This window comes from Sinocyclocheilus grahami, unplaced genomic scaffold (genome assembly GCF_001515645.1).
Source record: "Sinocyclocheilus grahami isolate Dianchi unplaced genomic scaffold, SAMN03320097.WGS_v1.1 scaffold894.1, whole genome shotgun sequence".
Lineage (NCBI taxonomy): Eukaryota > Metazoa > Chordata > Actinopteri > Cypriniformes > Cyprinidae > Sinocyclocheilus > Sinocyclocheilus grahami.
The window spans coordinates 226159-239228 of NW_015506073.1; the positions used below are offsets into that span (position 1 = coordinate 226159).

The window sequence follows — 13070 nt, forward strand, 5'->3', positions numbered from 1 at the left end:
TTAAAACTTCTTAGCAACCATGCAGAACACATTAGTAACTGCACCCTAGCAACCACCCAAAACACTTTAACAGCTATTGTAAAAGTTGTCACTCCACAGGGCTTTTATAAACCCTTTCAGGCGAGTGTTTGTCAAACTTTCCTTGTCTAGTTAACATATAAATTATCTCTTCTTCTTACGTGACATGAAAAACACGTTCAATCTGAGAGTAAAACTATCAATTTAATATGTGCAATATATGCGTCCCTCCTTTCATTTTCTATCATGCTTATTATAAACGTCGATGCAAAATCCATGCATGTTTGCAAATGAAAGTTATTTGCTGGCGCTGATGAAGCGGCCCTGAGAGAGGATCGTATTGTATTCAGCGTTTGCCAGAAGCAGCAGCAGCAGAGAATGACTGTATGCTAAACTCATCTCTGTCATTTCTGCCAAACGCCGTTCTGCCCTCCTGCCAGCGATTCACAAACTACAGCGATTCAGTGCTCCAATAACAAATACTAAGCATTATTAATTTAGCATGCTTGAATTATACATCAAAAAACGGACCTGACCGTTTCAAATCAACAGAAAATATTCCTTTAGGCAGTGAGCTTGTACAACTGTACATAAAAAAGCCATTTAAAGCAATGCATACTGCATTTGGCAATGTTTACATCATCAGACATGTGACAGAATTATAAGCATGTGCACATTTGTGTGATTAATGCAGTATTTCCAAACCTTTTGAGCAATGAATTTCAGTAATAGCCTAATATGTTTAAAAAAATATATATAACAAGAACTTTTAATTTAAGTGAACGTAAAACAATCTGTACATAAACTATAAATTGTATATGCATAAACTATAAATTGAATATATATTCATCTTTATGATGCCTAGTACCAAATTAACTTCTCTTTTGCATCTTATCGTGCTTGATAACATGTTGATATTAGTCTAATGCCTAACACCAGCCAAAGGATGCCAAGAAAAAAGATGCTGCATTAATTGCATGATTAACATGTTAACTTTGACAGCCCTAATATGTATGTATAGTATATAGTGCTGGATAGATTACTTACAAATTGTAGTCCGTTACTGATTACAGATTACATGATGAAAAGTTAGTAACGTAATCTAGGTTACTCATTTTAGGTAATACATTCTGATTACGTTTTAGATTACTTTTTATGTAACTTGTTTTAAACTTACCATTAAACATACCATATTGATATAAAACAGCAAAGAGAAAGAAAGTATATTCCATTTTTGATATCAACATCATTAAATGCATAAAAAATTTATTAAATGAGGGTTTCTCAAACTGGGCTTAATGTAGGAACTGCATTGGGTTTGTGAGCTATTAGAAAACTAATAATTAATTACATAATAAATATGCAAAATAAATGATTTAAACACTTGAGCACTAAAAATAGAAATGTTTAATTTGTTTACCTGCATGCCAATGTGACCATTAAGCAACATCATACTGTGAATGTTTACAGTATATATATATATATATATATATATATATATATATTTACAGTATACACTCACACACACAAACACCTACACACACTATATATATATATATATATATATATATAAATAAATACATACTGTATATGTATATATATTCATACACTGTAAAAAATGACCGTGAATTTAACGGTAAAAGACTGTAAAAATGCTACAGTAAAAACCTGTTAAATGGTTAACGGTAAATTCCCCTACTATATACGGTGAAAACTGTATGTTAAGTGAATGTTTATTGCATTATTTCAGTTTCATGTGTGTTACCGTGATGGTGTTTGTGTGAATGACGCTGTGCACCTTCTATATATGTTAATATTTAAAAGCTGCTTGTGATGGGCTTTGGTTCATCATGTGACTTTCTCATCACCTTCTGCATTTGGTGGTTATCAGTGTATTACAAAGGTACAAAACAGATTTAAGTACTTCAATAGGTTGGTATATTAACATTATATCAGTTAATGAAATTACGGTATTTAACTGTAAATTTAAGTTAAAACCGTAAAACCTAAAACGTTGCTACTGTATTTTTTACAGTAAAATTCCGGAATTTTACTGAATTTTTTTTACAGTGTATGTATTTAAATGTAATGTTAAAATGTTTTATATATACAGTACGTGTGTGCAGTGTTGGGAGTAACGCATTACAAAAGTAATAATATTACAGTAGTATGTTACGTTTTGCTGTAACGCAGTAATATAACGCATTACTAATAACATTTGGGTAATATTATTACTCGTTACAATCTCAGTAACGCAAGTTACAACAACATATTACTAACACCGCAAAACAGCACCAGAGAAAAAATTCCGCGGGTAAAATAGTTAGTCTATCTTCTGTTGCTGGAATTAGATGGTTGAGATGACTGCAGAGACGGATTCTACATTTGTGAGATGGACACACTCCTGTTATTTTCAGTTCATCGGAGAAGAGGATAAGAATGCTTAGCAACATGTGCGAGAACAAAGGCGGCGGACAAGCGCAGACAAGCAACAAAAATTAAGTTTAACTAAAAATAACAAAATCTGCTTTTGTTAAATCCGTTCTGTTAAAGCCGTTCCGCACCGTATGGCGTGCTGTGAGCCTATTGGCTTAGGCTACTCCTCATTGAGAATGTTTTTTTAAAGTTTTTTTTAAACAGGTCTATTAATTTATACAATTGAATTATAGGCGGTGGGTTGCTATGATTCTCTGTAGAGTTTGGTTGCTCTGCGTTTGAATGATCCATATAAATGTGTTTTTCATAGCTGTAAAACAGACATGCATGAACTTGACGACGAGTTTACAGAAATGTTTTAATGCCAATGGAGGGAAAATATGTGAGTGCTTTAGATCCATGACTCTAAACCGGACGCTCACAGACAGCAGGAGAAATAATGTTACATGCAAATAACAACATTAAGATACAAAAGAGTACAAAAACATTTCCGGTGTTCAATCAAAAAATAAAAAACATTTGTTACTGAAAATATTTTTAGAGACTTTTTAAATTTAATTTCAGTTAGTTACCAACATTTCTCATTTTCATTTAATTTAATTTAACTTGATATGCAAAAATAGCTAAAACTAAAAATGTATACAAAATTGACAAAAACACACAATAAAATGACTAAAACTTTATCTGTTATGGAGCCAACGAGACGAGAGACTTGCGGATCCATCTGCAAAGCTTTAATAGGAGACAGAGACGTGGTCATAAAACAGGCATTGGTCAGACAATGGCAAACAGGTATATTGAGGGCAAGACAGAAGAGTAATCCAAAATGGGTACGGTCGATGAGCGGCTAACAATATCCAGAGGGCTTGACATGAGGGGTAATCCAATAACATGAGCTAGAGTCCAGGCGAGGTGCAAACACAGTCCGAAACAGCAGGCAAAGGGTTAACTAAAGATAAACAGGCAATAATCAGGAACACGGGAAATCAGGCAGGACAAGACTATGACTGAACAACGAAAAACTCGAAATGGCTCCGTAGAGTAGCTATCGCTAGGGGAGTGATAAGCGCTAAACAATACTCCGCGGCAGGAAGGGATCAGAGTAAGTGTTAAATAGTGAGTGAGTGATATGAAACAGCTGTGTGCAATCAGTGCTGTGTGCAATCAGTGCAATGAATAATGGGATATGTAGTCCAGGATGATATACAACAGTGTGTAGTGCGAGAGTCAATGAAAATAGAAAGGGTGACCTCTGATGGCTAGCAGACGGAAGTTCATGGACCGGATTCGTGACATTATCTAAATTAAATAAAATTTGAAAATATAAAAAAATAAAATATAACAAAAAATATTCAACATTTTTGTGGCTGTTCAAGGCAGGGTTATTATAGTAAAACTAAAACTAAAACCATAAAAATTTTGTTATATGAAATAAAATATAATAACAAATATGAATAATATAAAATATGAAAAAAAACATTTTATTACAGCTAGTTGATAAGGCAATATTTTTTATTTAGCAAATGAATAAAAACAGTCAAAAACTAATGAAATTCACAGAAACACACAGCATTAAAACAATTTTGTTACCTGAAAATAAAAAAATTAATTTTATTTGAATGCATTTTATTTGAATCTATTTTATTTTAAGGTGAATTTCAGCTGCCAAGGCAACGTTGCTCATTTTCATTTATTTTAACTTGATGCACCAAAAAAAATAAAATAAAAACTATTACAAATTATTAAATTAATTATTACAAAAACTTATAAAAATGTCAAAAACACAAGACAATTACTAAAACTTTAACATTAAAATTAAAATGAAGACAGTAAATATAAAAATGTAATCTCATTTAAAATATATATTAAAAAAAACTATAATAGTGTCTCAATGATATTAAAGCACTTAATCAAACTCATAAGGATGAACATCTTTTCTAAACCCAGAATCACAAGAGCCGAATGAAAACGCTTGAATCGAACACATGGAAATAAGATTTTTACCCGAGCGTGTGCAGTCAAACATCTGGAGATGTGATTGGGATTCACTCGAGGGAACACACACACACACACACACACACTCTCTCTCTCTCTCTCTCTCTCTCTCTCTCTCTCACTCACACACACAAACATACTCTCTTCTCAGGCCTGGATAAAGCCTGTGATTGTTTCTGAGGTTCAGATGGATGGAATTCTCCTGTGACGATGTGAGGAAACGAATGTTAGATCAACTACAGCTTCACTCTGTTCCTCTCTTCTGATTTAATGACCTGTTCAGAGCTGAATTCAGATCTCTGAGACTCCACAACTCAATATACAGTGAATGCTTTACTGCTAACAATACATATCAGACAGTCAAAACGATGAACAGTCCTGTTCAACAGCATTTCGATTCATTCTGAATGATCATTAATTAAACTTCTGTCTCTTCTGCTCACCAAGGTTGCATTTATTTGATCAAAATGCTGTAAAATTGTGAAATATTTTTACTATTTAAAATATCTGTTTTCTGTGTGAATATACGTTAAAATGTAATTTATTGCTGTGATCAAAGCTGATTTTCAATGTTCATCTAATCTCGTTTTGTAAGTGACTTTTCATTCTGTTTTAAAGATGGTTTCTTTGGTTTGTTGGACTACTCAAAAGAGAATATAAGAAAATATAACTTAATTTGTGTTTCCTGCTAGCTGAATTTCATATACATAATAACACAAATCTGGCTCTAAATCTCTCTTTTCTTTATTCAGAGTTGATCTGGACGAGTAAATGAAAACTATTCAAAGTTCTGTTAATCCTAAAGCAGTGCAAAACTGCATCTCTATATTCATCCTGTGTGTCCTCTTAAGGTGTAAATGTATCACTTTTTTCTTTATTTATCTGGCAACACATCCCTTATGAAAATTAACCATGAATTTACTACAAAAAAGGTTACTAAAAAAACAAAACATGGTTACTATACCACAAGGTAACCACAAATTATCTATGGTTTTGCTACATTTACTACAGTTTAACCATGGTATTTGTAGTAAAACTGTGGTTATACCAAAAAAAAAAAAAAACATGGTTACTACACTTACTATAATAAAACCATGGCTAATTTTCTTAAGGGATTTGTATTTGTGTATACTTTTTTTTCCTTTGTTTTAGTTTTGACATTTTGTCATGTTTTTGAAAGTCGGTGCTTGAAATAAAGCTGCTCTTAATTTTCATTGATGATTGCAGTGTTAATAATTTTAACTATAGGCTTATACATCATTGTATAAATTAATAGACTTGTTTTAAAATACCTTTTTAAAAACATTTTCAATGAGGAGTAAGCTAATAGCCTCACACTCACAGTGCGTCAGTTATGCGGTGATGCGCTATGCAATTACTGTGGGGCAAATTATTGTAATTTAATAATAAAAGTAACCCATTATAATAGGCCTAATAAGAAGAAGAATGTAACATAACTACATTAATTGGAAATGCCAAATCCTCTTAATATTGCAAATATTTGATGCTTTTGACAATATCTCTGACTATAGTCGACACATGATACGATGCAACCCAGCGATCGAGGTTATCTGATTGTATTAGTCTATATAGAATGATAGTAAATGTAGAAAGAGCAAATGGGAAGCAGATGAACACAAAACAGCAGAACAACATAAAGTTAAAGAGGGTAAACTTTATCATTCATCTGAACTGTGCTCGTGTGTTTGAAACTCTTCGGCTCTCATATGTTCTTACTCCGCTCATGTATTAAATGTGCTTCATTGAAAGTGAACCGTTTTCTAGTGTATTTCTTTAACTTCTCCGATAATGTCAATTTTATAACCTATTTCAGATGCGTCCAAAATTACAACAACAGTGGTTACATACACATATATTTAATTGTTTGATCAAAATTATTGCTAAGGATAATTTAGTAGTCGCTGGATGTCCCTATAATGTCCCTACTAAATTCTACACCCTTGCATTGGATTACTGTATTAAAAGCAGTGTTTTATGTGTAATAGAGTATTATGAGAGAGAGATAGACAGCGAGTGTGATTACCTGCATCTGATACAGCATTCATTCTTCAGCTCAATCTCATATTCACAATAAAACATTAGTTTGAATGTCCGCTGAGGAAAGCGATATCTTTGTCGTAGTATCATTTCATCTGTTAAGGGGGATTTCTGATTACAGCGCTGCTCAGTGCATTTGTTGGCTGCATCTTTTAAGGTGTTTATAAAAAGTAAAAATAGCTTCCTTGTTTACAACCCTGTTTCAGTCTCTTTCAATATAAAAGTCTTTACTACTACTGCACTATCTTTATTAACAAACTGCATATTTGAAGTCTAAACAAGTGCATTCTCGCCTAAAAAACTCTTAAAACTACATCCCGTGACACAAAAACAGTATAATTTATGAAATTATAATGGATTTGGGCGTCCGCCATGACACTTGCTGTGAGAAATACTGCAAGCGGAGTGATACAAACAGTGAAACGGTTTACTAGAATATATCGCACCGCTGGAAAAAGCTCTCAGGCAATCAGACTCGAGGACCAGAAAGAACTGTTGTACGAATATAAATATAACGTTTATTATTATTATTATTATTATTATTTAAAAAATCGTACTGAACCAAATATTAATTATAAATTCAAAAATATTATTATTATTATTACAAAAAATTCTTACTGACCCCAAATGTAATTATTTATATATTTTGTAACATTATAAATGTCTTTTCTGTCATTTTGACTGCATGGCAAGTCCCTGGCAACCACTCTTTTTCACTGTCACCATTTTTCAGCTCCATCCCTCTCCATCATTCTGCTAATGCCCAATTTTAGTGATCCAGTCAATTCCTTATGGATGAAATCAGTCTTTTTCTCACTGAATATTGTTGTTTTTTTGCACTCTGAAAAGCTTTGAGTGACAGGCCAGCGTCTGACGATCATGCAGCAGCAGACAGAATCTGTCATAAATCAGTGCGGATGCTCCTCCGTCGGTTGAGCCGTATATCACAGTTAACTGTTAGTCAGAGCGACACACAGCTGTGCTGCAGATTGGCTCATAAAGCTGAAGCACATGTTACGAGACGAGGGGAATCCCACTTGTTTCAGCTTGTTTCATCAGGAAAGCGCTTCAGGACAGTCTTATTCTGTGCAGAAAACTTCATCCAGACATGAACATTCAGTCAGCATTTATTCGTGATCATGTCTTTTATTGTGTCTGTTGAGCATAAAAAGACATTTGGAAGAATGTTCAAGCTGCTGTTTTCCATGCAGTGAAAGTGGAGGGTGATTCTAAAAAACAATAAAAATTTAATGAAATATGACTCCACATAACTCCATAGATTTACATTCTCCTTCTCTGACATATTTATTTACTATAATGTTTTTTGTTTAACTATTTTACTAATTCACTACATTTATATAGTATATTCACAATATGATTTTAATTGTCTATACATATTTTGTTATATATTTGGGGTCAGTAAGATTTTTTTAAAATAAATAATAAGAATAAATATACTATTTATTATATTATATATATTTGTAAATGTTTAATTATATTTGGGGTTAGTAAGATATTATTATTAATATTAATAATAATATATTATTTATCATATAATAATAATTATTATTTAAAATTGATAAATTAATAATTATATTTGGGTTAGGAAGATGTTTTTTTTTTAAAACAAATAAATGCATTTATTCAGCAATGACACATTAAATTGATCCAAAGTGACAGTAAATACATTTATAATGTTTCAAATGTATGCTGCTCTTTTCAACTTTCTATTCATCAAAGAATCCTGAAAAATATTAAATACATAATAAATTGCATTTTAACACATTCACACACACTTGGTCAGCAGAAGCTCACAGATCTCTGATCTGCTTTTGTGTTTCACAGAAGAATGAAAGTCCTTCAGTGGTTTGGGTCGTCATGAGAGACGGTTCATGATTTCTGGGTGAATTTTCCTTGAAATCATAATAACAGACCTGACGGGACATGAATCAAAGTTCCCACATCTTCACCAGTGAATTTCCATGATTTTTCAAGACCTTTCCTTGACTTCTCAAGGCCTGCAAACCACAGATTTAAACTTCCCTGCCATCTCCAGGTTTTCCATGACTGTGGGAACCGACATGATCCTGGAGTCCGGATTTCTCAGACCACAATATGGTTTGTCATGCTTTAGTTTTTTAAGTAGACTCAAACCTTTCATTTGCTCTTTTTAAATCACTCAACACATCTAAACTACTGGTTTCTTTCTATAATGTGATGCTTTTCTGTAGTGTTGTAAATGCTGAATGTTAGTGATTGAACTGAACTCTTGTGTCTCCCTCTAGTGGATCATCTAGTAACTACTCAAACAGCTTTACTGCTAAATATACTCTATGTACACTGCAAAAATCATTTTCTTACCTAGTTTTTTTCTTTTTTACTTTTTGTTTAAAACATGAAAAAATATCTGCTAATAGGGACAGAAAAAAAAATCATATTCATGGATATATATTTTTCTCTTGTTTCGATCAAAAATTAATTACATTTTGAAACATGTTTCAGATTTCAGTTTTTCAGGTTTTTGTTTTGTTTCTCAAGGAAATGTATCTTGATTAAAAAAATATTTAGATATTTTTACTGGAAAACAAGACAAAAATAATGATTTTTTTAAAATAAAAAAATATTTATTTATTTATTTATGCAGTTTAGGATCAATTCCAATATGAAAATAAAATTGTAAATGTAACCAATGAAAAACAAGGTAAACAAAAATTAACATACCTTATAGAATATAATAAATGTCTATAATCAATCATCTGTAGCCATACTTCATAATGTTACGTATCCGGTCCATGAACTTCCATCTGCTAGCCAGCAGAGGTCCCCCTTTCCATTTTCATTGACTCTCGCACTACACACTGTTGCATATCATCCCGGACTACATATCCCATCATTCATTGCACTGATTGCACACAGCTGTTTCACTGATTGCACACAGCACTGATTACACACAGCTGTTTCATATCACTCACTCACTATTTAACACTCACTCTGATCCCTTCCCGCCGCCGAGTATTGTTTAGCGCTTATCATTTGATAGCTACACTACAGAGCCCTCGTTAGTTTACCCTGCCTTAGCCTAGTCTTGCCTTGTCTGTTTTCTCGGTTTCTGATCCTTGCCTGGTTTCCTGGATATATCCCTTTAGTCTCGCCCTTTTTTGATTCTGTTTGCCGTTCGTTGACCTTCGCTAGCCCTAGGATTATTCTTGTGTCTTGTCCACCATATTCCTGTTTGCCTTTGTCTGACCCATGCCTGTTTCTGACCACGCCTGTGAATAAAGCTTGCACATGGATCCGCACGTCTCACGTCTCGTCAGCCACGTTACACATAAAGACCTGTCAAATACAAGAAACAGCATAAATGTGTGAATCAAGGGTGCACCATGAAATATTATAAATGCATAAACCAAATAATCTCTTACCAAAACTGCTGCGTAGGGAGAATTTTCAAGCGACTATATTGTGTGCATTAAAAGGGGGTGATTCCAAAAATAAATAAGTAAAATTATTATAAATGTTTTCATCCATAAATATTTTTTAGAATTATTAATAATATAATTTTATTCATTTTAATTAATTAATACATATAATTTTTTAATAATTGACTATATTTATATAGTACTTTTACAATGTCATTTTAAAGTCAAAATACAGTATAATTATAAATGTCTAGCTTTATAAATAATGTTATGTGTGTGACTTGAACAGGTCACTCCATCGACATACTGAAATGTGGCAAAAGCAAAAGTCCCAGAACAGAGCAAAGATCTGCCAAAAGCCTCGCTGTCCTTCACTTCATCAGTTCACTCGACTGTTTGGAGGGAATGTGAATGTGGTTACATGCTGCTCCTGGGAAACCAAAATAATGGACTAAATACAAAGCCTAAGGAAACCTACAAGCAGAAACACACACAATATTTACAGTAAACATCAATCTATTTGTAGTACATATAAAGTACAATGACTCCATTCTGAACGGAAATTACTGCTGAAGTTTGCAGGGTTATTATAAATAAAACAAAAACCATCAAAACATAAAAATGTTTCCTTTACTTGAAATAAAATGAACTGAAATTAAATAAAGTTTAACTCATTTAACGTGTACTAACTTGTATAAAAGTTTAACTTGTACTAAAATAACTAAGACTAAAACTGTATTAAAAAAAGCAAAAACGACACAAATAAAAAATAAAATGAAAAACAACTCAAATGAAAACAGAAAATACAAAAAATAAAAACATTCTAAATGTTAACAAAAACTGTAATTGTACCTCAATGAGAGTAAAATATTGCTGTAATGTGGAATACAAATAAATCTTCATGTTGCACAGATGGACTCTGAGAGACATTCATTTTATTGTGTTTGTGAACACAGATGCTTTTTGACTACAGCCAAACAAAACCAAACAAACAAAAACATAAAGCACAACCCAAAAACACAGTCTAAGGCTCTTGGAAGAGTTTCATCGAATTCTACTGTGTATGAACTGCATGATGAAAATGTCTTTCTCCTATTTGGATAAAAGTAATTGATTATCAAAATATATATTTGTTTTATAAAATGATCAACATTATAACGCTCTTGGCTGTACAAATACCACAAATATCAAACAGAACACTGACAGAGAAATAATGAAGTACTACAACTCACTTATAAATGTATAAACTCATATACAGGACGTGATTGCTTTGTTCTTCATGTGGTTGTGATTTAAAGGAATAGTTCACCTGAAGTGATTTTTAGCTGAAAAAATGCTCACTCTCAGGCCATCCAAGATCAGGATGAGTTTGTTTCTTCATCAGATTTGGAGAAATGTAGCATTGCATCAGTGTCTCAGCAATGGATGCTCTGCAGTGAATGGGTGCCGTCAGAATGAGAGTCCAAACAGCTGATAAAAACATCACAATAATCCACAGCACTCCAGTCCATCAGTTAACATCTGGAGAAGACAAAAGCTGAAACAAATCCAGCATTAAGACGTTTTTAACTAAAATATGAGTCCATAATCCATAATAACGCTTCCTCGAGTGAAAAAGTGCATCTCTTGTCGTCTCTCACATCAAAATCCAGTCACATATTTGTTTAGAGCTTTTTAAACGCTGCTTGATCTGTGCAGATTTCTCTCCTGATTCACACCAGAACACTTTTTCTCTGGAGGAAGTGTATTATGGATTATGGTTATGGTTTGAAGTTAAAAACATCTTAATAATGGATTTGTTTCAGATTTGTCTTCTCCAGATATTAACTGATGGACTGGAGTGCTGTGGATTATTGTGATGTTTTTATCAGCTGTTTGGACTCTCATTCTGACGGCACCCATTCACTGCAGAGCATCCATTGCTGAGACACTGATGCAATGCTACATTTCTCCAAATCTGATGAAGGAACAAACTCACCTACATATTGGATGGCCTGAGAGTGAGGAAATTTATAGCAACATCAGTTAAAAAATAACGCCATTTCAGAGGCAGAGCAAAATATTACATTCAAAAAAGATATAAAGATAAATATGTTTCTTCAGAATAATGTGCACCACTGAATCACAGGTAATCGAACCAGAAACACAAATTAAAAGTCATTTTGACTTTAATATCTGAATATGGTGAAGATAAAAATTGTATTGATTTTATGCAGATAAAGCAATACTGAGGCAACAAACTAACTCTGAAATAAATCATTCTGTGGTGATTAAACACATTAAACACAGAAACACAGTGGTAGTGGCTAATTTAATAAATAACATCAATAAATAAATACACTGGATTTCGTAAATATGACATTCTGTATGTCTGTATGACTGTAATTAATCTGAAAGGCTCGTTACCTTATGAAGTGATGATAAAGTGACGACAGGAAGTCAAATATTTCCTAAATCATAATCAGGGATAAAATCAACTGATGAATAAAAGAAGGATAAAGCTGGAAATATGAGGCATTGTTAACAGATAAAGCTAAATAAATCTTTAAATCTCCAAAGCGCAAATGTTTGCTGTGTTTAAAATCACTCAAAAAGACTCAAAACATGAGTCTTTGGAAATTACCAAACTATTGAATGGAACTGAACTGAACTGCAGTTATTTTATATATTCTATATATAAATTCAATTGAGCTTCAACTGAGGCTGAAGTGAATTCAGAATTTAAGGCTTAATATCAGTTCATAATCTGTCATTTGAACTGAACTGGCCACAACACACGGAATGCAGAATTACAATTTGATTTCCAATCTACAGAATTAGAATTAAAATTATATTCAAATAAATTCATATAACTGCTAAAAGAGTAGTTAGTGCATTTAATTTTTCAGTATAATTATCAAAGACCATGTTCATACACCCAACACATGGTTTTGGAAAGAAGTCTCTTCTGCTCACCAAGGCTGCATTTATTTGATCAAAAATACAGTAAAAATTTGAAATATTATTACAATTTATAATAGCTGTTTTCTGTGTGAATAACTGTTCAAATGTAATTTATGTCTGTGATGTGCAGCTGTATTTTCAGCATCATTACTCCAGTCTTCAGTGTCACATGATCTTCAGAAATCAGTATAATATGCTGAT

At 32.6% G+C, this 13070-nt stretch overlaps 1 protein-coding gene across 1 annotated transcript in view; it reads right to left on the bottom strand.

Annotated features, from left to right (window-relative positions):
• Positions 1-9810: 9810 nt before the first annotated feature.
• Positions 9811-13070, bottom strand: part of LOC107563878 (carbonic anhydrase 9-like) — a 9318-nt gene continuing 6058 nt past the window's right edge. Inside the window, exon 5 of the mRNA XM_016248845.1 lies at positions 9811-9843. Within this exon, the coding sequence (XP_016104331.1) occupies positions 9811-9843 (33 nt within the window). The remainder of the gene's footprint in view (positions 9844-13070) is intronic.